Genomic DNA, 24,914 nt, shown 5'->3' with positions numbered 1-24,914 from the left:
GATGCTTTCCCCCCAGAGTATTTTAACGCAAATTTCAAGCACGTTGTTTTACCCATGAATTACCATGCATCCCAACCCAGCCCGGCAAGGAGACCCAGCTGTGATTAACCTACTGGAATTAACAGTGACGGTATGACGGTATCACCCACCCTTCAGTCCAATGTTCCTGATTGTTGCAGCGGTGTTTCTTATGATTGGTTTGAAACAAAATCCAATTAGCTTTTGCTGTATAACAGACTACCTCAAACTTCATGGCTTAAAACAATGATTATTTACTAAGATTCTGTGAGGCAGCTGACCTGGTCTAGTGGGGATGGATGGTGGAGGTGGCTTTGTTCACACATCTGCTGGGGGGATTGCTGGCACAGCAAGCAAGCAAGCATCCGTGTATAAGCAAGCCCTTGTCACTATCCTTGGGTCACTTTTTGTTTGTTTGTTTTTTTAAATCTCACTCTGTCGCCCAGGCTGAAGTGCAGTGGCACAATCTCGGCTCACTGCAAGCTCCGCCTCCCGGGTTCACACCATTCTCCTGCCTCAGCCTCCCAAGTAGCAGGGACTACAGGTGCCTGCCACCATGCCCAGCTAATTTTTTTGTATTTTTAGTAGAGATGGGGTTTCACCATGTTAGCCAGGATGGTCTCCATCTCCTGACCTCGTGATCTGCCCGCCTCGGCCTCCCAAAGTGTTGGGATTACAGGCGCTGAGTATGTATTCTAGAACAGTAATTCTTGCTGACCTTTTTTTGAATGCCCCACACTGGATGTGGTTGGCTTCTCCATAAGCATACACTTGTATCTCAAGTGGGGACATTAGTCCTGCACATGACTGTGGGCCCAGCCCCCACTGTGGATTGCTCTGACCCCAGGCACAGGAAGGTGACGGCAGGCAAATTCTGGCTTTGGGCTTCATTTTTATCAGAGAACTACAGTGAGGAGAGGATAGGTAGGCATGCTTGTGAGCCAGGCACTAAGAGGATAAACTGTAAACAGCCTGGCTTCTAGTTAGGAAGCCGTAAGTCCTGTTGCCCCCAGGAGTACACCCAGATGGTCCTAAGAGACTAAGAAGATCTCAGGGCCGTCATATGCTTTACACCCGATAGAGTGCTTGGCACATGGTGGGTTTATAGTAGTAGAATTAGCGGAAAACAAACCAGCCCCAAGATTGTCCCAAAGTATAACTAGCTGAAAGGAAGAGAGAATCGTTTAAAAATGTAATAGTAGGCCAGGCATGGTGGCTCACACCTGTAATCCCAACTGAGGTGAGCTGGGCGGATTACTTGAGGCCAGGAGTTTGAGACCTGCCTGGGCAGCATGATGAAACCCTGTCGCTACTAGAAATGCAAAAATTAGCCGGGTGTGGTGGCACATCCCTGTAATCCCAGCTATTCAGGATGCTGAAGCAAGAGGATCACCTGAGCCCCAAAGGTCAAGGCTGCAGTGAGCCATGATGGTGCCACTGCACTCCAGTCTGAGCGACAGAGCAAGACAGTGTCTCAAAAGAAAAAAAAATTTGAGATTCACATACCATAAACCATTTTAAAGTAAACAATTCAGCAACATTTAATATATTCACAATGTTGTGCAACCACCCCCTCTAATTCCAGCAAGAAAGAGGATCAGTGCTTTTCAGACGTTTTTGATCAGTAGCAGTGGATCTATCTGAAGGAAACTTATGAGCCCTCTCCCCAGAAAAAGGCATATCTACATAACTTTGCATGCAGCTTAGGTTCACAGATCCTGAAGCCCATCCAGGGATCCCAGGGTAAGCCCTCAGTTCGTGGTTGGCTCTCCACTCTTCTGTAGAAGCAACCTCATCATCGTCAGAACCCCCTTTAGTGTTGAGGCCCAGGTGGCATGACCAGAGGCTGAAGAAGCACACAAGATAGGTGTGAGCCTCACCGCTGGAGAGGACAAGAGAAAATCTTGATCAGGATCGTCCTGCACAAGACTTGACCTTCTTAAGGCCATCTGCACATTCCATGAATCTTTCCACTTTGCACGACAAGGCAGGCTGGGGGGGTCCCCTCAGACCGATAAAGGAAATAGGCCAGGCTACTCCCTCAAGGTCATAATGGATTCAGCAGTAGGCCAAGAACCCAGGACTCCGTCTGGGGCAGTTTGTACAGCATGCTCCTATTACATGGGAACCCGCAACATTAAGTACCATTTTCAGCACAGTGCCTCCAGACAGACATTGGAAATCTGTCTGGGAGTGGGCCCCCCAGGGTGGTGAGAGGGCTTCGGTGCCTACAAGGCTAATCATGGAAGGATTCACGTGCGGAAAAGATTAAGTTCGAGCGATGGAGAGAAGCAGAAGGGAAGCCAGTTCCATCCTAACGTAATTTTTCACTCTTTATACTAATAATTTAGTATTAGTAAATCATAATTTACTAATTCTAATTAGTAAATAATACTAGTAAATACTAATAATAGTAAATGCTAATAATTAGTAAATAATAGTTTTTTCACTCTTTATTCTATTTGGAAAAAAAAATGGATATCCAACAAATCCAACGAGATAGTGATTTCCCCATCCTTGGAAGCTTTCAGTAACTTATTGGAGATGTTAACAGAAGAGATCAAAGTAAGGGATGGAATGGGAACAAAGTGATTTTTTAAAGGTCTCTCATTACCTTGCAGACCCACAGGATTGCGTTTATGATTGCAGATATTATTAGCCAGCCCAACCCCAAACAGCCCTCTATTCTTTAAACTCACTGACTGAGTCTAGGAGATACATATTGGAATTAAGGTGACTTTTAAAAGCTCCGATTCCCTGGCAGTCTTTATCCATACTTCAAGCTGCCCTGGTGTTCTCTGCTTCAGTAAAATCAAGGCAATGAGGACACGAGATTTTCATTTTGTAGCTGATGTTTAGCAGAGTTACCCATTTTCCTCGTGCATGAGCCCCAGTAAACCCCTAAGACGACAACCCCGCCCCAAAGCCCATAAACCTCTTAGCTGGATGCCTCCACCCCGCTCCCACCTCCCCTGCCCAGCAAGCCGGCTGCTGTGTTTAGTGTTTGGAGATGAAACACAGGGTTCAAAGCATTGTCTCACTGGAAGCCAACCCCAGAGAAACAAGCATGCTGTAGCCACTGGTGCCCAGACTTTGAGCATTCATAGAGCAATAATTCTCAAAAATAAATATAGGGGAAGATTGCCAGCTTTTAATTTTTGCCAAGTAAGGACTTTTTTCTAAACTACCACATACTCTTGATTGTTATTTCATAAAAAGAACGAACATTTTTGTCCTTGTGCTTAGGAGCTGCATTCTGAGATACGGGTAAAGTGTCATGATGTCTGCATGTACGTTCAAATGGTTAAAAAGGGAAAAAACAGGTAGATACAGAGGAGTGCAGGCAGCAAAATGTTAATTGTCAAATCTTGAAGTTGACCATGTGGGTGTCTATTGTACTGTTCTAACTTTTCTGTGCTTTAAAATTTCATAATAAAATTGTAGAATATGCAGAGCTCATGACAGAAGGCAGATCTGTGATTGCCTGGGGCAGGAGGGTGGATGGAGTTGTTGATGGAAATGGGTACAGGGAACTTTGGGGAGTAGTGGAATTGATCACAGCGATGGTTACACAATGTAGATGATGACCAAAACTCATCAAACTGTACACTCAAAATGGGTGAATTTTGTTAGTTATTAGATACATTTTCCCTCTATATGTATTTGCCTACACTCATCTATGTCTATCTCTATTTCAAAATTCACCCATTTCATATATATATCTTTTTTTTTTTTTTTTTTTTTTTTTTTTTTGAGACGGAGTCTCGCTCTGTCGCCCAGGCTGGAGTGCAGTGGCCAGATCTCAGCTCACTGCAAGCTCCGCCTCCCGGGTTCCCGCCATTCTCCTGCCTCAGCCTCCCGAGTAGCTGGGACCACAGGCGCCGCCACCTCGCCCGGCTAATTTTTTGTGTTTTTAGTAGAGACGGGGTTTCGCCATGTTAGCCAGGATGGTCTCGATCTCCTGACCTTGTGATCCACCCGTCTCGGCCTCCCAAAGTGCTGGGATTACAGGCTTGAGCCACCGCACCCGGCCTCATATATATATCTCAATGAAGATAGAGGGGAAGAAGAAAAAGAATGACTTGTTTTTTGTTTTTTCTTGTTTGTCTGTTTTTGTTTTTTGGGTTTTTTTTTGAGATAGAGTCTCACTCTGTTACCCAGGCTGGAATGCAGTCTCGGCTCAGTGCAACCTCCATCTCCCAGGTTCAAGTGATTCTTTGCCTCAGCCTCCCAGGTAGCTAGGATTAAAGGCGCCTACCCCCACACCCAGCTAATTTTTATATTTTTTATAGAGAAGAGGTTTCACCATGTTGGCCAGGCTAGTCTCGAACTCCTTACCTCAAATGATCCGCCCGCCTCTGATTCCCAAAGTGCTGGGATTACAGGTGTGAGCCACTGTGCCTGGCACAGCATTTTTTTTTTTTTTTTTTTTTTTTTTTTTTTTTGAGACAGGGTCTCGTTCTGTTGCCCAGGCTGGAATACGTGACATGCTCGCGGCTCACTACAACCTCAACATCCCAGGCCCAAACAGTCCTCTGACATAAGCCTCCCAAGTAGCTGGGACCACTGGTACACACACCACCAGGCCTGGCTAATTTTGTTTACTTTTTATAGAGATGGGGTCTCACTGTGTTGCCAGGCTGTTCTCAAACTCCTGTGCTCAAGCGATCCACCTGCCTTGGCCTCTCCAAGTGCTCAATAAATGTACATATATGTATATATTCACAAATACATAATCCACCTGCCCTGGCCTCTCAAAGTGCTCTGTAAATGTACATATATGTATATATACACAAATACATAGCCTCTGTGTGTTTTCAAAACGTGGATGTGTGACACGCACCATTCTACAACCTTGTTGGTTCTGTCACAATCTCTCACCTTTCTACTCCAGGCATTTTACCACAGTCAGATTTTCCCAATGAACCCAAAATGTCCTACACATCCCTTTTGGCCAGTTGTGTATTCAGTCTGGAGCTGCACACGACATCTGGGTGTCGAGTGCCTCAGCATCTTTTAATATAGTAAACCCCATTTTTTTTTTTCTTTGAGACAGAGCAGAGTGGCTCTGTCACCCAGGCTGGAGTGCAGTTGCATAATCTCGGCTCACTGCAACCTCTGCCTCCTGGGTTCAAGCGATTCTTCTGCCTCAGCCTCCCAAGTAGCTGGAACTACAGGCGCCCACCACCACACCTGGCTAATTTTTGTATTTTTAGTAGAGACGGGTTTCACTGTGTTGGCCAGGCTGGTCTTGAACTCCTGACCTCGTGATCCACCTGCCTCGGCCTCCCAAAGTGCTGGGATTACAGGCATGAGCCACCGCGCCTGGCCTAGTAAACCCCATTTCTACGGCACTGTTTGTTGGATTTGTCTGGCAGTTCACTTGTGTCACGTAGCTCATTCTTTGTATTTCCAATAAACTAGAAATGATGTCGGAAGGCTCATGGATTCAAGTTAACCCCAAGGGACACATCCCATGTGGCTAACACCACCGGCAATATGAAGATTGACCCTGGTATCTGCCATGCACCTTGGGATGACAGCATGATCCATGTGGCATCGCTTCAGTCCTACAGTCATTTTCCCATCAACTCTTCACCTGATGGTTTTAACACCAATGAATAATCTTTGTGTTTTAAAATAGGGGTTTTGCAGTTCAGGTATGGTGAGGCCAACAAAAGAATATGCTAAGGATAGGGTGACATTGAAGTGAAGACTCAAAGCAATTGAAGGAGTGAGCCATGTCGCCGGCTGCGGGAAGAATGTTCCAGGAGAGGAAATGGCAAGTGGAAAGGCCTAGACGGAGGTTTAAAGAAAAGCAGGCCAGCGGTGGTGGCTCATGTCTGTAGCTCCAACACTTTAGAAGGTTGAGGTGAGCGGATCAGTTGAGGTCAGGAGTTCGACACCAGCCTGGGCAACATAGCAAGACTCTATCTCTACAAAATTTTAAAGAATTAGCTGGGTGTGGTGGCATATGCCTGTAGTCCTAGCTACTCGGGAGGCTTAGGTGGGAGGAGCGCTTGAGCCCGGGAGTTCAAAGCTGCAGTGAGCTGTGATTGCACCACTGCACTCCAGCCTGGGTGACAGAGCTAGACCCTGTCTCTAAAAGAAAACAGACTCGGTACTCTGGAGCGAAGTGGACAAGGGAGAGAGAGTGGTGAGAAATAAAGTCAGAGGTAACGGGGGGCCAGAGCATGCTGGCAAGCATTGTCCAGACTTAGATGGGAAGCCATTGGAATGTTTGAGTGGATGCTGATACCCCAAATGTTGGAACAAGCTTTCTGCATATACTCGTTTCGTTCCCAAGTCAGTCCCCCATGTAAGTGTGTTAGTGGTCACAGAGTCCCCTCCATCCATTCCCTGAGTGTTCTTGGGAGCAGGCATCGTTCTGGGCACTGTGAAGACAAAAGTGAGGGAAATGAAATGACCTAGGCCCTGCCCTCATGGAGCCTAGACTCCCGTGAGAGAAGAGAGACTGTAGAATAATTCCCAACCAAGAATGAAATGCGGCCAGGCACGGTAGCTCATGCCTGTAATCCCAGCACTTCAGGAGGCCAGGAGTTCGAGACCAACCTTGCCAACATGACGAAACCCCATCTCTATTAAAAATACAAAAATTAGCTGGGCGTACTGGTACACAACTGTAATCCCAGCTACTCGGGAGGCTGAGGCAGGAGAATTGCTTGAACCCAGGAGGCGGAGGCTGCAGTGAGCCGAGATGGCGCCACTGCACTCCAGCCCGGGCAACAGAGTGAGACTCTATCTCAAAATAAAAAAATAAAAAAGAGTGAAATGCAAGTGTGCCTCCAGTCTGGTCCTGGAGGTTGGGGATAGCTCCCCTGAGGAAGCGACTCCTGGTCAAAAATCTGAAAGGCCAAGAAGAGTCAACAAAGTGGAGAGAGGAGAGGCTTGTTCCAGGCAAAAAGAACAGTGGGAAGGAGGAAGCGTGGCAGACGGCGTGGAAGGAAAGGCAGGCGGAGGTTCCAGAGGCTGCAAGCTTTTTGCCTGCATTTTAAGAGCAATGGGTGATTATAAGCAAGGGGTGACAGGTCCGGGCTCAGAAGGTCTCTCTGCCTCTGTGTGGAAAAGGGCTTGGAGGGTAGAAATAAATATAGTCGGCTGGGCGTGGTGACTCACGCCTGTAATCCCAGCACTTTGGGAGGCCGAGGCAGTTGGATCACCTGAGGTCAGGAGTTCGAGACCAGCCTGGCCAACATAGCGAAACCCTGTCTCTACTAAAAGAACAAAATTAGCCAAGTGTGGTGGGCGGGCACCTGTAGTCCCAGCTACTCGGGAGGCTGAGGCAGGAGAATCACTTGAACCTGGGAGGCAGAAGTTTCAGTGAGCCGAGACTGCACCACTGCACTCCAGCCTGGGAGACAGAGCAAGACTCCATCTCAAAACAAAAAACAAAACAACACAAAAAAAGAAAAGAAATAGATGTAGTCAGGCCAGTCCTGGGAAGCAAAGGCCGTGCTGGGGATGGGAGGAGGCAGACAGGTTCCAGAGACAGTGAGGGGATCAACAGGACTCCTGGAGCCATCAGTCAGTAGGAGCGGGTGGAGGAGAGGGACAGATCCAGCTTGGTTTGCATAACACCGGGTTCATCTTGAGGCTGACATTTCTCCTTGACCTTTTTGTTTAGTCCCCACCCCCAAGGTCGCATTAGCTGCCTGCTGAGTTTAATCAAATCTCTTCCTGTCCTGGCAATGCCCGGGAATGAAGGGATAATCAGTCTATTTCCAGAATCCAAAGAGGTTTAGAAGAAAAAGTAGCTTTCATTTAGCTGTTGGCCCTCCCACCAACCTTCCCCAAGTGAGCTGGGTGACTCACACATCTGAGACCCTCTGTATGGAGACCGGGACGGGGGTGTTGCTTAATGCTTAGAACTGCTGAAACTACCAGTTCACTGTCTCAGCACTAATCCAACTCTGCTCCTTAAGTGGGATTTGGCTTTTAGACATTGAGACCTGGACGCTGGGCATCCTCGCTAGATCCCCTACAAATTCCCCACATACACAGGCCAGGGTCCTCAGCGGTACCTCTGCAGGCTCAGCTGGTGAGACGGCACCAGCTTGCTCAGAACAGGGGCTGGCTGTTCATCGTCTCAGAGCATAGAGACCCTCTCCTTGCCACCCGGCCCTTCCCACCTGGTTGGTGACAAATCACAAGGTATGTGACCACCACAGGCCAAAACCTCAGAAACCTGGGGCAGGTGTGGGGAAGAGCCAGGATGGGCGTTTTCATGCAGACAGTAGGTCCCGCCTTCACCTTTTCTGTGTGGTTTCCGTAAGACTTTGCTATTTAAGGAGACTCGGAGTGAGCCGGGTGCCATGGCTCATGCCTGTAGTCCCAGCGACTCAGGAGGCTGAGGCTGGAGGATCACTTGAAGCCAGGAATTCGAGACCAACTTGAGCAATACAGTCAGACCCAGTCTCTAAAAAAAAAAAAAAACAAAAATAAAAATAAATGAGCTAGACATGGTGTCACACACCTGTAGTCCTAGCGAGTCAGCAGGCTGAGGCAGGAGGATCACGAGCCCAGGAGTTCGAGGTTACGGTGAGCTGTGATTGTGATGCTGCCCTCCAGCCTGGGCGACAGAACGAGATCCTATATCTTAAAAAAAACCTCAGAGTATGTTTAATTCCAGACCACTAAGACGGCCTCTTAATTGTAATACAGGGTGGCTATCTCTTAGTAGGAATTGCTGAATAGAACTTTTGGGATTTTAATATAGTCTTTAAAAAAAAAAATTGATAGGATCTTGCTATGTCCCCCGGGCCAGTCTCCAGCTCCTGGCTTCAAATGATCCTCTCACTTCAGCCTCCCAAAGTGTTGAGATTACAGGTGTGAGCCACAGTACCCGGCCATTAATATATTCTTGAAAACAGTCTTTGTGAAGTAGTTATGTTGTGGTTTTCAGGAACTTTTTTGATTTATTTGCCATTAGACACAGTCACGATAGAACTTTAAATTCCACCTGGCTAAGTGTGATAACACCAAAGGTTAGCCAGAAAGTAAAACCTCACTGGAATCTAGCTAGACTCCCTGGTGAGGTGTACTGAGAAATGTCTGAAGCTTACCAAGAAAAATAAAATATCGAAAACACCCCAAATCATGCTGCAGTAAAATACAAACTAAGCAAAGACTCATCAGTGAAACTCGGATGTTGAAGCCGGTAGAAGGGAATGGTGAGGGTGCACAGCATCTTGTGAGTAGATTTCATACCCAGGATGTTCTTGACTTGATATTTAGGATTGTCTTACCTTTCTCCAGTCCTCTTAACGCCTGACCAACACCCCAAGGTGGTAGAAGTTGCCAGGGACAGATAACATGGCAGCCAGCGGGAAGACCAGCAAGTCCGAACCGAACCATGTTATCTTCAAGAAGATCTCCCGGGACAAATCGGTGAGTGGTGCAGCAGTGAGTGGTTTGATAGAAATTATTGTTTTTTAAAAATGGAGCTTTTTCACATACAGTGTAGTCACGAGCAACATCAAAACTCTTTGAGGACCAGGGCACGTGGCTCATGCCTGTAATCCCAGCACTTTGGGAGGCTGAAGTGGGATAACTTGAGGCCAGGAGTTTGAGACCAGCCTGGCCAACATGGCAAAACCCATCTCTACTAAAAATAAAAAAATTAGCTGGGTATGGTAGCAGGCACCTGTAATCCCAGGCTTGGGAGGCTGAGGCACAAGAGTCACTTGAACCCAGGAGGTAGAGGTTGCAGCGAGCCCAGATCATGCCACTGCACTGTAGCCTGGGTAACAGAGGGAGACTCTGTCTCAAATAAAAAACAAACAAACCCTGTGAGGGCCAGGGAAGCTTTGTGTCTATTTTCGTCTCTGTCTAAGATGGATGATCACTGAGATATAAATGAGTGAATGAACTGCAGAAACACAGGTTCTCTTCAATCTCATCAAGACTTTAGTCCTATGACCCTCAGTTTTCTCCCAATCCCTCAATCCCCACACTGTCTGCCCCACCTCTGCTTCTTTTCCTAGCCGGCCTTGAACCCTTGACCTACTATTTAAACACTGTTATTTAAACAGTGTTTTGTCAGTGTTACCTGTGATTCCCTTGGCCTTTTGTCTATCTCTTGTGTCACCTGCCTGGGTAAAACCCAGACAGTGATCATTGTGACTCCTTCGCTGTGCACCTACCCCACCACGGGACTCTCAAGCCTCAGCTGGGCCTGCAGGGCCCCAGTCTGCCCCCCTTCCACCACTCTCCAGGAGCACGTTAGATGCTCCAGGTGTGTCCATGAACTTCCTGGCATGGGAGAGGGTCCACCGTCCAGCGTCTGCGGTTAGCGCCACTTGACATCTTCTTATGAGCCAAAAATCTAGCTCAGCACCATCCAGTGCAAGCCACATACGTAATTTTAAATTTTCTAGTAGCCACATTTAAAAAGTAGTAAGAAACAGGTGAAATTCATTTTGATGCTATATTTTATTTTAACCCATTATATCCAAAAAACTGTCAGTTCAACTCATAAATAATATAAGAATTATTGAAATCTGGTGTGTATTTTACATTTACAGAACATGTCAATTTGGAATGGCCATATTTCAGGTGTCCGGGAACCACCTTAAGCAGTGGCTACCCTACTGGACAGGGTAGCTCGCCATCATTCTGGTTTTTTTTTTTTTTTTTTTTTTTTTTGAGACGGAGTCTCATTCTGTCACCCAGGCTGGAGTGCAGTGGTGTGATCTCGGCTCACTGCAACCTCCGCCTCCTGGGTTCAAGCAATTCTTTTGCCTCAGCCTCCCTAGTAACTGGGACTACAGGCACCCGCCACCACGCCTGGCTAATTCTTGTATTTTTAGTAGAGATGGGGTTTCACCATGTTGGCCAGGCTGGTCTCGAACTCCTGACCTCAGGCGATCCCCCGATCTTGGCCTCCCAAAGTGCTGAGATCACAGGTGTGAGCCACCGCACCTGGCCCATTGTGGCTGACTTCTGAAACCCATATGGGGGCCAAAGAACCTCCCCATCCTTACTGTGCCACCCAGGAGATCCGGCTTTGCCTGTGTGCTTTCCGCCTTCTCCTTTCCTAGCTAAGGAACTCGGTCATTTTAATCAAGTACTCTGATTCTTTCGTTCTCCAAGCTCTTTCCCAAGTTGCATCTTTCCAGTCCATTTTATCTCAACTTCTGGCTGAAGAGGAAACTACTCGTGTTGGTGTCCCACATTGTTTTCCCCTCGCTCCTAGATAGACGTCCTTTCCACCCAGAAATGTAGAGGGTTTTTGTAGATAAGTCATCACAGTGGGGAAAAGAGAATTCAATTCCTGTCTCATGTATTCAGATCATTTTGCCAGCGACGTCTGTGTGGCCCCAGGCATGAGGTGCCAGGGCTTTGAGCCCATTTCTCTGTGATTCTCCGGACGTTGCCCTCTTCTTTGACCTTCATCCTCCAGCAGGTGGCTAAATGCCCCCGCTCCCGGCGTCTCACCCACACTTGACAACATCCAGAAGGAAGAGGCTGTGGTTTCCTGGGGTCTCTTGTAAAGGTCAGGAAATCTTTCCCAAGCCTCTTCTCCCATATCTCATTGGCCAAAACTGGGTCACATGCCCACCGTAAGCCAATCCCAAGGCAGAAGAATTAGATGATCACAGTGAATCAGGCCAATCAAGAATCGTTCCCTGGAGCTGGCCTCCTCTGAGCACACCGCCTGGTGGAAGATGGTGGTCCCTGAACACAGTTTGCAGCTTTTATCCAGAAGAAGGGGTGTGTGACTGTTGGATGGCCCCCTGAAGGTTGGCTACAGTCTCCATCACCCACTTCTCTACCTGCCCCCATCCTGCCCCTGCCCTTCCTGTTGCAGTGGAAGGGGTGCTTTGCTCCCATCTGAAGTTCACCACCTCTTACACCCTGGGTTTCATGGTTGGCCACCTCCTCAGGGGCCTCAGCCATTGGTCTGCTTGTGTCTGCAGCCTCTCCTCTCTGCTAGTACTTCGTCTGGGCATGAAAAGAAGTACCAGCCAGGCGCGGTGGTTGACACCTGTAATCCCAGCATTTTGGGAGGCTGAGGCGGGTGGATGGCCTGAGATCAAGAGTTCGAGACCAGCCTGGCCAACATGGAGAAACCCCGTCTCTACTAAAAGTACAAAAATTAGCTGGGCGTGGTGGTGGGCACCTGTAATCCCAGCTACTCGGGAGGCTGAGGCAGGAGAATTGCTTGAACCTGGGAGGCAGAGGTTGCAATGAGCTGAGATCGCGCCATTGCACTTCAGCCTGGGCAACAAGAGCGAAACTCTGTCTCAAAAAACAAAACAAAACAAATAAATAAGTAAGTACTGATCTTATGCACCTCAAAACAACCACCAACTACCCTCGACCCTATATCCTTTCTAGTTTTTCTTCCCTTGCAACCGAACCTTTTGAAAGAGAAGAAACACGTCCTCTCTTCACCTACCCTCTTCTCTCCCAGCCACTCTCCGGTGCCCCTCATCTGCACCACAGTCAGGCTGCCTAACCGGCCCTCCCCTTGCCGATCCATTCTCCACTTTACTGCTGATATGAGCTAAATCTCAGTGCTCCCTTCTATAAAATGGGCTCCATTCCTATCTCATTGAGTTGCTTTGAGGATTAAGTGAAACCATGTGGTCAAAGTGCTTAGCTTGGCCCTTGATACATGATAAGCACTCTAAATGCTATTTAATTCTTCCAAAAGCTATTTCTCTATTTAGCTTCTCTAAATACTGTTTAATTCAAGTCTTTCATCCTGCTTAAAACGCTTCAACGTCTTCTGAGGTTCTTTAGGGCCACGTCCCATGAGACCATTTCAGCAGCAGCCTGCATCCCCATTCGGTGGCCATTCACCTGCAGGTGAAGCCATTGGCAGTTCCAGAAGCAATCTCAGGGCCCCGGGCTTTGTATACATTTTGCTCAGACAGCATGCCCTCACCGTCCCCTGTCCCCTGGCTATGCTATCTGTCCACTGGATAGAGCCTCCTCTGAAAGCAAGAACCTTCCCTCTCTCCTTCCCTCCTCCCTGCCCTCCCCTCAGGCTTCCTCCCCACCAGCCTTTGCCCTGGCATTTATTCCAGGGGCACAATTGTCAGTTCACTTGTTGGGCTCCCAACCAAAAAGCAGGGACCTTGGGGACCAAGGGGATGTCTTCTTCAGTTTTTATTTTCAGTAGCCGGCAGCTGCTGGGGCCTCCGTAGCCGTGTATGGGATGAATGAAAGCAGCACTTGCCTAATTGACAGGCGAAGTCTAGCAGAGGAGACAGGCTCCTGCAAGAACATCCAGAACGCAGTGTGCTGCCGCTGAGGTGGAATCACAGGCCATGTGCTCCCGGGGCACCAAAGGCCAGGGGGTGCTGGGCAAAGGGAGAGATGGGGACCCTGAGGTGTCCCCTGAAGCGTGGATAGGATTGCCCCCAGGTGAAAGGGCAGCAGAAGGGCCTTCCTTAGAGTGGAAACAATAGGAACAGAGGCACAAATCTGTGGTGTTTGGGGGAGCTGTGGCAGAGCCGCTGTGGCCAGAGCCCAGGGAAGAGCGGAGCTGTTAGAGGGGACACTCTCAGGGTGGCCACGCACAAGGCCCTGGAGTTTATGCCACAGAGAAGGAGTGAGCAGCCGCTAGACACTGAGCAGCTGAATAGCGATGTAATAGTTACCATTCCTGCAAGGCAGCCTCCAAATAGGTTGATTTGAGGAGAATTTTTTTTTTTTTTAGAGACAGGGTCTCACTCTGGGGACCAGTGAAGATCTCTTTACCCCCTTTGTGGGAGAGCAGAGTTGGAGTACAATGGTATGATCGTAGCTCACTGCAGCCTCAACCTCCTAGGCTCAAGTGATCCTCCTTCCTCAGCCTCCCAAGTAGTTGAGACTACAAGCAGGCATCATGTTGCCAGGCTAATCTTTTTTTTTTTTTTTTTTTGGAGAAATGGCAGGGGGCAGAGGAGGGGGTATCACTTTGTTACCCAGGCTTGAACTCCTGACTTCAGGCGATCCTTCCCACCTCAGTCTCTCAGTGCTGTGATTACAGGCATGAGCCACTCACTGTACCTGGCCAGAGGAGAGTTTTTAAAAGGGGCTGTTTGCTAAGGTGTAGGCAGGTGTGGAAGAAATCAGAAGAAATAGCCAGGTACAGTGGTGGCTCATGCCTGTAATCCCAGCACTTTGGAAGGCCGAGGTGGGTGGATTGCTTGAGCCCAGGAGTTTGAGATCAGCCTGGGCAACATGGCGAGACCCCGTCTCGACAAAAAAAAAATATAAAAAATTAGCTGGGCATGGTGGCGTGCAACTGCAGTCCCAGCTGAAGTCAGGGAGGCTGGGAGTCAGAGGATCACTTGATCCCGGGAAGCAGAGGTTACAGTGAGGTGAGATAGTACCACTGCACTCCAGCCTGGGCGACAGAATGAGACCTCGTCTCAAAAAAAAAATTACAAGAAAGAGCTCAGTGCGCCACATGGCAGTGACGAGCAGCTGGGCACTGGCACCTCCCTGGGGCTAAGGGATCACACAAGTCTCAGAACCCCGAGGCCCTCAGGGCTACCTGCCAGGAACTGTGATCCCCACTAGGGGGCTGTGCCAGCCCCAGACCCGGCCACCATGCAAGCAAGGTGGGGACAAACATCTGGCCCACCTTGCCCAGAAGCCAGAACACCAGGGAATCTACTAGGGTAACACACCCTGGTCAGGCCCCCAGGGGGATCTTGAGGGCAAGGCCAATACACCCACAGTGTTTAGGAAGCTGGGACTCACTGCAGGAACCAGCAGGTAGCAGTGTGTGTCCTGGTCAGCCCGCTCCTCTCAGATGCCAGGCTTCCACACCACCCAGGCTAGTGAGGCCTCCCAAATATGCTTAGCGCTGGGAGTATAAGGTTTCCTGCGGAATCTTCTCTGTAAACCAGGGTTCTAGCGGTATTTGCTTGAAGTCGCTTCAGCATCAATCATGCGAGTAACTTAGAGGACACAGGGCCACACTTCGGGACATCTGATATGGGTGGAAGGGGAGCGTATAGGAGAGGACTTAATGCCAACAAAAATGATTCAGGCCGTTCCTGGAATACAAAATATTCATTTGAAGAAGGGGGCCAGCCAGGGGGCCGCTCAGTGAAAGAGTGTGCTCTCATTCATGGCTGCACTTGGCAAACACTGAATCCCTGTGTGCCCGGGACTGTGCAGTAGATGCTGAAAGACGTGCAGAGACTCTGGGTTACCACCACCAAGGCACAGTCCTATGGGTTAAAGTGCTGAGGGCTGGGGAACCCAACCCTGCTCTCCCATGAGTGGGTGGAGACCTTTGCTGCCAGGGGCAGGACAGGGGCAGGGACTGTGGACCCAGATAATGGCCATCCCCTCTCCACCCAGCTCCCTCGGGCTACGGCTTCAGGTCTACCTGTGCAGAAGTTCACCTGGTGGTATTTCAGGGGCTTCTCCAGAACTCCCACCTCTTTGCTCTGTCCAGAAGTTCTTTTTTTTTTTTTTTTTTGAGACAGAGTCTCGCTCTGTCACCCAGGCTGGAGTGCAGTGGCACTATCTCTGCTCACTGCAACTTCCTCTTCCCAGGCTCAAGAAATTCTCCTGCCTCAGTCTCTCAGGTAGCTGGGATGACAGGCACACACCATCATGCCTGGCTAATTTTTGTGTTTTTAGTAGAGATGGGGTTTCGTCATGTTGGCCAGGCTGGTCTCAAACTCCTGACCTCAGGTGATCCACCCGCCTCAGCCTCCCAAAGTGCTGGGATTACAGGGTTAAGCCACCACACCCAGCCTGTCCAGAAGTTCTTGTAACAAAGAGGGGATACCTTTCATTCCACAACCGGAAATAAAAGATGTAATATGCAAATGAATGGCAAACATCTCATTTGCATATTTTTCTTTTTTTTTTTCTTTTTTGAGACTGAGTCTCACTCTGTTGCCCAGGCTGGAGTGCAGTGGCATGCTGTTGGCTCACTGCAACCTCTGCCTCCCGAGTTCAAGCGATTCTCCTGCCTCAGCCTCCTGAGTAGCTGGGACTACAGGCGCATGCCACCATGCCCAGCTAATTTTTGTATTTTTTTTTTTTTTTTAGTAGAGACAGGGTTTCACCGTATTGGCCAGGTTCAAACTCCTGACCTCGTGATCCGCCCGCCTTGGCCTCCCAAAGTGCTGAGATTACAGGCGTGAGCCACCGCACCCGGGCTGCAGCTGGTTTTTATCATGGATGCCTTAGCTTAGCATTCTTTGGCCCTTAGACCCACACCCACTTGTCTTGCAGGTGACCATCTACCTGGGGAAGAGAGACTACATAGACCATGTCAGCCAAGTCCAGCCTGTGGGTAAGTTGCTTGGAGAAAATTGTAATGCTGGTTTTCCTTTAAGTCACGGATAACTGCTCACTTTGTACTTTCAAAAATCAGCCTTGCTAATAATCTAATTAAAGAAATGCAAATTAAAACATCAGTGAGTTTCCACTGGCTGAGTGGGAACAATTTTATTTACATTTATTTTTATTTTTTTGAGATGGAGTTTCGTTCTTGTTGGCCAGGCTGGAGTGCAGTGGCACGATCTCAGCTCACTGCAACCTCTGCCTCCCAGGTTCAAGTGATTCGCCTGCCTCAGCCTCCCAAGTAGCTGGGATTACAGGCATGCATCACCACGCCCAGCTAATTTTGTATTTTTAATAGAGATGGGGTTTCACCATGTTGGTCAGGCTGGTCTCAAACTCCTGACCTCAGTTAATCCACCCGCCTCGGCCTCCCAAAGTGCTGGGATTACAGGCTTGAACCACCTGTGTCCGGCTGGAAAGAATTTTAAAGAGTGTGAAGAGACAAAGGACTCATGTCTGGAATGTATGAAGAACGCTCAGAACTCAGCAGTACAAAAAGCAAGATCCTATGAGAAAATGGGGGAAAGACAGTAAGAGACATTTCATCAAAGAAGATACACGAAGACAAGCAAGCACGTAAAAACATCTTTGGTATCATTAGCCATCGGGGAAATACAGATTAAAGCTACAGTGAGAGTGTATTATATGCCTCCCAAAATGGCTAAAATATTTTAGGTTACTGCAAAAGTAATTGCAGTTTTTTGCCATTACTTTCAATGTAGTGGTGAGATCTTGGCTTACTGCAACCTCCACCTCCCGGGCTCAAGCGATCCTCTGTCCTCAGCCTCCCAAGTAGCTGAGACTACAGGCATGTGCCACCATGCCCCGCTAATTTTTTTGTCGAGATAGAGTTTTGCCATGTTACGCAGGCTGGTCTCAAACTCCTGAGCTCAAGTGATCTGCCTGCCTTAGCCTCCCAAAGTGCTGAGATTACAGGTGCGAGCCACTGCGCCCAGCAGCAGTTTCTTAAAACACGAAACATGTACTTACCATATGATCCAACAGTTGCATCCCGGGCACTTATCTCAGAGAAATGAAAACCTGTGTCCTCACAAAAACCTATACATGATTGTTCGCAGCAGTTTTATTTGTGGTAACTCCAAACCGGAAAGAACCAAAATGTTTCTCAGAACGTCCCACGTCAGCTTCCTAGTTTTGATATTGTACTGTAATTATGGCAGATGGAACCATTGGGAGAAACTGGATGAAGGATACGAGGGACGTCTCTGTACTATCTTTGCAACTTCCTGTGAATCTATAATCATTTCAACACAAAACGTTTTTTAAAGAGTGTAGAAAAACTGGCAGTTTCAGACACTGGATATGAAAATGTGCCTTGGCAAAACACTTTCTGGAAGGTTATTTGACAGCATGTTATCAAAAGCCAAATCCAATTCTATAATTTATTTTTAAAAAGTCATGGAGAGATATAAAGATGTATGTATAAGGATGTTCATCACAATATTAATCACAATGGGAAAAACTGGAAAAAACCTAGATGCCCTAACAATAGAAAGTGATTAAATAATTATGGTACATCCATTCAATGGAGTAATATGTAGCTATTAAAATGCTTAGCACATGTTTTGTCTATATGTGTGTGTATATATATACGTGTGTGTATAGATGTATGTATGTTTGAATAGATGTTTTCAATGTATAATTGAGTGAGGAAAGCAGTTAGCTGAACAGTAAGTACAATAGGATCTTTTTTTTCTTAGTAAAAGCATTCATATAATTAAGTTATATATGTCGGGAAAAATTTTTTTGGGCGGGGGTGCGGGGCAGTGTCTCACTGTCACCCAGGCTGGAGTGCAGTAGCATGGTCACAGCTCACTGCAGCCTCAACCTCCCAGGTTCAAGAAATCCCCCTACCTCCGCCTCTCACGTAGCTGGGACCACAAGCAGGCACCACCATGCCTGGCCCATGCCCTGCTAACTTTTTTTCTTTTTTCTTTTTTATATGTTTTGAGAAAAGATCTGGTTCTATTACCCAGGCTGGAGTCCAGTGGCATGATCATGGCTCACTGCAGACTTGACATCCCAGACTCGAGGGATCCTCCTGCCTCAGCCTCCTGAGTAGTTGGGACTACAGGCATGCACCACCACACCCAGCTAACTTTTTTAATTTTATGTAAAGACAGGCTCTCATTTTGTTACCCAGGCTGCTGCTAATTTTTTAAAAAGCTTTTTGTAGAGACAAGGATCTCACTGTGTTGCTCAGGCTGCCCTCAAACTCCTAGGCTCGAGCAGTCCCCCTGCCTCGGCCTCCCAAAGTGCTGGGATTACAGGCATGAGCCACCACACCTGGCCTGGAAAAATAAAATAAAAGTCTGCACCGAGAGCTTCACAATAGGTATTTTTAGGTAGTAGGAATTTGGATGACTTTTTGCCCTTAACTTTTCTTTCTTTCTTATAATGAACATGGATTACATGTGCAATTAAAAACATACATAGTTTTTAAAGTAGGTGTCTGGTTTCTTTGATCTTCTCCACCCTCACTGCTCTCTCCCTCTTTTGCCTTAGATGGTGTCGTGTTGGTTGATCCTGATCTCGTGAAGGGAAAGAAAGGTGAGATGAAGCCCCTTGTCTCAGGCTGGTTTCTGGGTGGAGTGGGCTGCTCTCTGGGCGGCTCTGGGAAGGGGCATTTACGTGGAAGGAGAGACAGGAAGGCAGAGGCAGTGCTCTTGCACATGGAACCAGTGCCAGGCCCGTTGACCCACACTCCCGTACTTAATTCACGTGACATAGGTCCCGTTGACACCAGAGCTCACTCGCTCAGCAAAGTCATTGTCCAGGGTGGCAGATAAGTAGATGGTAGATGGAGCCCAGGTCTGTGGCCCCCATCGGTGTGTGCTAACCCCTGTATCGTGTACTTCTGTGCTAGGGGCAAACTCAGGAGGGCGCCTGGGCTGCCTCAGACTCAGGAGGACACCAGACCTTGAATGAATGAGGGCAGAGTGAGTGGACAGTGTTTCTTCCGAGTCAGTGGCGAGGGGCAGTTACTGTTGGGGCTGACGGGCAAAATTCTCAACCAACACTAAAAAGGGGCAAATGATGCCTGCCGGGAGACAGGGGGAGTAAGACCCGGAATTTATGATGGCGCTTACTTTGATGGTTCTGAACCAGTGTCACGGTGCCCTTGAAGATTTCTGGCAGTTTTGATGTGTGTGGTAAGTAATTTGTTACTAATAACAGTTGCGTAAACCAAATTAGAACAGATTCCAGCTATCCTTGTGATAATGTCACTGACTCAGTTCCATTCTAAATATGCCTTTTTGAGTGTTGCTACTGGCAACATCAAGGAATTGTTGAGAACCCTGGATGTGCCACTGGAATATGTCAGCTGTGGGGCCATCAGCATCAAGAGGGGCATGGCTGAAATGGGGCTCCAAACGGCCCCCTCTGTCCTCTCCACCTTCCTCCTGGATGCCCTGCTCCTCTCTGGACCAGGAGACATATGGGTGCCCTGCTCCTCTCTGGACCAGGAGACATCTGAAAGCCCATGTCCTTGACCAGAGAAGGGCGCCTGTTCTCAGGGAAAGCCACAGCACAGGACAGCTGTCAAACTGGGTGGTCTCTGGGCACCTTCTTAGTCCTGACTTTGAATGAGGGGCGAGTGAGTGGCCACCATTTCTTCTGAGTCAGCAGCGAGGGGCAGTTACCTTTGAGGCTGACAGGCAAAATTCTCAACCAACAGCCGCCACGCACTTGGAGGGGCCACCTCTGACGCGCTTTATATTTGAGAGATACATGCTTTGTGTCTTTTTTAGAAGGCGTAGTGAACTTCCATACAATTCTTTTAGTCCACTGGGCGCGCACTTTAAGTCTGTTCAACAAGTGGAATTTTCAGAAGTGGGGGTTTGGAGCACGCTCAGTATGTTTCAGAGCACTGTGAAAAGGAGGCTGGAACTCGAGCCTTCTCAAGTTGGACTTCGCCTCCCCATGTGGCCTGTGAGCCTTCTGGCTCCTCGCTTAGCCCACGATTAACTCTGGCCCACATCTGCTTGGCTGCCCAGCACTGTTTCCCTCTGCATCTTACCTTCTTCCTTCATTCGTCCAGACATCCTGCCCGCCAGAACGTGAGCAGCCAGCACTGTCTCAAAGCCTCTGAGGCCACGGAGCTAGGGAATGAAGGGGGCGGGCAGGATGGAGGGGACTGGGTCCTCTGTCTGCAGATTCCTACCATTCTGACAACATGACACAATTGGGAGGGAGATGCCAGGATCTCCGGTTAGAGTGGTGAACCCTCACGAAGGGGCTGATTCTCCAGAGCGGTGTGGAGTAGCTGGGTGGCAGGGTTCTCTCCAGTCCCAACCCGCATCCTTTCCAGATGCTAAAAGTTGAAAACCCGGGCCCGCTACCCACTCCATCAGTGGTGGTGGGTGCCAGGCCGAGTGCCAAGTCCAACCCTGCCTTCATCTCCTTTGCAGTGTATGTCACTCTGACCTGCGCCTTCCGCTATGGCCAAGAGGACATTGATGTGATCGGCCTGGCCTTCCGCAGGGACCTGTACTTCTCCCGGGTCCAGGTGTACCCTCCTGTGGGGGCTGCGAGCACCCCCACAAAGCTGCAAGAGAGCCTGCTCAAAAAGCTGGGGAGCAACACGTACCCCTTTCTGCTGACGGTGGGTGACTCCTCCAGCCGGCCCTGCTTCCTTCACCCGCAGCACCTTATCATGTGGGTGGGGGCAAAGGGAAGGGGACAGAGGAAGAACTTCACATCCGCGGGCCTGGAAATTGCACCCTTGAAAGAAATTCTAGATTGCATGGTCTGTGATTGTCTTTTTTTAAGTCTTTGAAAATAGCCTCTCAGCCTTTGAAGACACCCTTTCAACCTACCGTTTACATATTTCCCTTCACCCGACCCCCTAATTACATGAGCACGTGTTATTCCTTTGCTTGCTAAGCTGGAAAAAGCAAGCTCACAGAAGTGCCTCTCGGCCCTGGGGAGTTCTGAGCAGGAAAGGGTTCCCTACGGGACGGGAGAGCTTAGGGAAGTAAGACGTCATCTTTTCCCTTGCCTGCAGATTGGGGGATCACAGGAGATATCTTCATCTTTCTGGGGGCCCGTCTCTCATCCATTGAGACCTGGCTACCTACGGCGCCAGGGTGCAAACTCTCTGAAGTCTTGGGCGTGAGCTCAGTTGGGGAAGCTACCATTCCCTTTATTAGCATGTTTATTTGTCTTAAGAGTATATACACTTCCAAAGTAACATGGTTCAGCCTTAAAAAGGAATGAAATTCTGTTCTGTGCTACACCATGGATGAATCTTGAATACGTTATACTAAATGAAAGGAGCCAGACACAAAAAGACAAATACTCTATGGTTTCGCTTACAGGAGATACGTGGAGTAATCAGATTCATACCGACAGAGACAGAATAGTGCTTCCCACGGGCTGGGGGGTTGGAGGATGGGGAGTTGGGGTTTAATGGGAACAGAGCTTCAGATTGGCATGATGAAAAACGTTCTGGTGATAGATAGTGGTGATTACTGCAGAATACTGTGAATATACTTCATGCCAATGAACCATAAAAATAGCTTAAATGGTAAATTTGATGTCATTCTATGTTTATCACAATTGTTTTACAAAATCACATTTATGAAAAAGTTATATGGTCCTGGGTGCTCCCATATACCTGTGCTGGGAGTTTGAAGTGACATAACCTTTTAGAGCCAATATGTCAACATGTATTGAAAGCCTTTAAAAATGTGCTTCTCCGAGATCAGGAGATTGAGACTATCTTGGCTAACATGGTGAAACTCCATCTCTACTAAAAATACAAAAAAAAAAAAAAAAAAAAAAAAAAAAAGCCGGGTGTGGTGGCGGGCGCCTGTAGTCCCAGCTACTCCGGAGGCTGAGGCAGGAGAATGGTGTGAACCCGAGAGGCAGAGCTTGCAGTGAGCCGAGATTGTGCCACTGCACTCTAGCCTGGGTGACAGAGCGAGACTCCATCTCAAAAAAAAAAAAAATGTGGTTCTCTTTCTAGCAGTGCAGCTTATATAATTAATTGGCTAACACTGATTTATTACAGCATTGTTTATAATGGCAAAAAAAGTAATGACCACTTCAGTAGCCAACAAAGGGGACTGGCTACGTTAAATGTATATTCTAGAGCCCTAAAGCAGATGATTCAGAACTATATTTTATGATGTGGGAAAATGGTCACAATCCTTTCTGAAAAGGACTAGAATTAATGACGTGAGTAAACAGACTACAGAACATGATCAGTACTTTGTCCCATTTCTGTAAAATGTCTTCTCACATACACATATTTAGGCGTGGCCAGGTGCGGTGACTCACGCCTATAATCCCAGCACTTTGGGAGGCCAAGGTGGGTGAATTACTTAAGATCAGGAGTTTGAGACCAGCCTGGGCAACATGGTGAAACCCCATCTGTAGCAAAAATACAAAAATTAGCCAGGCATGGTGGTGTGTGCCTGTAATCCTAGTTACTCAGGAGGCTGAGGCCTGAGAATTGCTTGAACCCAAGAGACAGAGGTTGCAGTGAGCCAAGATCATGCCACTGCGCTCCAGCCTGGGTGACAGAGAAAGACTCCATCTCAAGACAAAACATACATATTTATGTGTACAGGCAGGAAATTTTGGGAAGGTTATGTTAGCAACATGTATTTGGGTGTCAGGAGTATAGCTGAATGTTTTTTTCTTGCTTATCATCTTTATTTTCTAATTTTTACATGATTATATATTACCTATGGAACAGCCCCTTCTGAAATAAATGATTTTTCATTTGTTTCTTTCCACAGTTTCCTGACTACTTGCCCTGTTCAGTGATGTTGCAGCCAGCTCCGCAAGATACCGGAAAGGTCAGTTCAAGAAGAAATGCCGTGGTTTCATGGATTTGTTCATTCCTTCAATAGACTTTTAATTTTTTTATTTTTATTTTTTTCCGAAACAGGATTTTACTCGGTTGCCTATGCTGGGGCTCAGTGGCACAATCTTGGTTCACTTCAACCTCTGCTTTCTGGGCTCAAGGGATTCTCCAGCGTCAGCATCCTGAGTAGCTGGGGCTACAGGTGTGTGCCACCACGCCCAGCTAATTTTTGTGTTTTGTGTGGAGACAGGGTTTCACCACATTGACTAGGCTGGTCTCAAACTCCTGAGCTCAAGTGGTCTGCCTGCCTTGGCCTCCCAAAGTGCTGGGATTACAGGTGTGAGCCACCGCGCCCGGCCCATTAGTCTTTTAAAGATAGCTTTTCATCACGGAAAATTTCAAACATACCCAAAAGTAGAGTGACCAGTATAAAGATCTTCTATGAACCCATCACTCATCTTCAGCGATTATTAACCATGAACATCCTTGTGAACAAAATCACAGAGTCCCGACCCCCGTGAGTCTCACACATTAACCGAGAGCACCAGGTAAACCCAAATAACAAGGAACTACACGGCATGTCAGGTGGCCACAGATGCTGTGGAGAACAAGAGGCTTGTGAGAGGCAACTGGAGTATCTGGTGGCCACGGATGCTGTGGAGAACAAGAGGCTTGTGAGAGGCAACGGGAGTATCAGGTGGCCACGGATGCTGTGGAGAACAAGAGGCTTGTGAGAGGCTACGGGAGTATCTGGTGGGATGTGTGTTGAGGGTGTTTAAAGCCAGCCTCTAATGAGGCCAAGGAGAAGCCACACTCTCCCAGGGGAGAGCCTTCCAGGTGGAGGGCACACCTCGCCTGCTGTGTTCCGGGGGCAGTGAGGAGGCTGCCTCCTGAGTGAGAGGAGCAAGGAATGGAAGAGGAGGCCAAGTGCAGTGACTCAGGCCTGCCATTCCAGCACTTTGGGAGGCTGAGGCGGGTGGATCAACCCAGGAGTCAAGACTAGCTCGGGCAATGTGGCGAGACCCCATCTCTACAAAAAAATACAAAAAATAGCCATGATTGGTGGCACATGCCTGCAGCCCCAGCTACTTGGGAGGCTGAGGTAGGAGGATCACTTAAGCCCAGGAAGCAGAGGCTGCAGTGAACTGTGATCATGCCATTGCACTGCGCTCTAGCCTGGGCGACAGAGTGAGACCCTGTCTCAAAAACAAACAAAAAAAAGAAAGTGGGAAGCTGAGGTTAGAGTGGAAGGGAAGGTGTGGCCAGATCATGAAGGGCCTTGTCAATGTTGTAGAGACTTGGGTTTTTGCCTGAATGAGATGGGAGCCATTGGCAGGCTATGAATGACAGGCGCTGACTTTCCAAACGGTCACTATGGCCACAGAGTTGAGAATGGAGTTGAGTTGGCTAAGCATGTGATTTGGGGGCTGAGGGTGTGTGAGAGAGGAGTGAGGCAGGTGGACGGGGCTCCAGCGTCGAAGGAGGCAGTAGGGACAGGAGAAGAGGGAGGTGCCAGGACCTGTGGGTTCAGGCCCCGTAAGCCACTGGATCTGGGATTCATGAGGAAGGGAGCTACACAGATACAACTAAGGGCAGAGTGGCAGGTTCTGTAGCTGGATTATGGGCTGGGCAGTGATAGGTGATGACAAGGGCAGTGTTTTTGTCCTGGGGCATCTGACCTGATAGCGGTTTGTGAAATCAATGTTGTGGATCCAAAATGGCATTTTTA

General features: G+C 48.2%; 2 protein-coding genes across 2 annotated transcripts in view; both read left to right on the top strand.

The window, feature by feature from the left end:
• Positions 1-24,914, top strand: part of DGKD (diacylglycerol kinase delta) — a 681,592-nt gene that overhangs the window by 504,689 nt on the left and 151,989 nt on the right. The gene's annotated exons all lie outside the window — the stretch shown is intronic.
• The window catches only part of SAG (S-antigen visual arrestin), a 40,659-nt gene continuing 23,755 nt past the window's right edge, over positions 8,011-24,914 (top strand). The window contains exons 1-6 of the mRNA XM_050751568.1: positions 8,011-8,190; positions 9,324-9,426; positions 16,237-16,297; positions 18,874-18,918; positions 20,781-20,974; positions 23,118-23,177. Of these exons, the coding sequence (XP_050607525.1) occupies positions 9,352-9,426; positions 16,237-16,297; positions 18,874-18,918; positions 20,781-20,974; positions 23,118-23,177 (435 nt within the window). The 5' untranslated portion in view covers positions 8,011-8,190; positions 9,324-9,351. The remainder of the gene's footprint in view (positions 8,191-9,323; positions 9,427-16,236; positions 16,298-18,873; positions 18,919-20,780; positions 20,975-23,117; positions 23,178-24,914) is intronic.

This window comes from Macaca thibetana, chromosome 12 (assembly GCF_024542745.1).
Source record: "Macaca thibetana thibetana isolate TM-01 chromosome 12, ASM2454274v1, whole genome shotgun sequence".
NCBI lineage: Eukaryota > Metazoa > Chordata > Mammalia > Primates > Cercopithecidae > Macaca > Macaca thibetana.
Note: the sequence above shows the minus strand (reverse complement) of the source record. Positions and strands in the feature narration are given on the sequence as shown.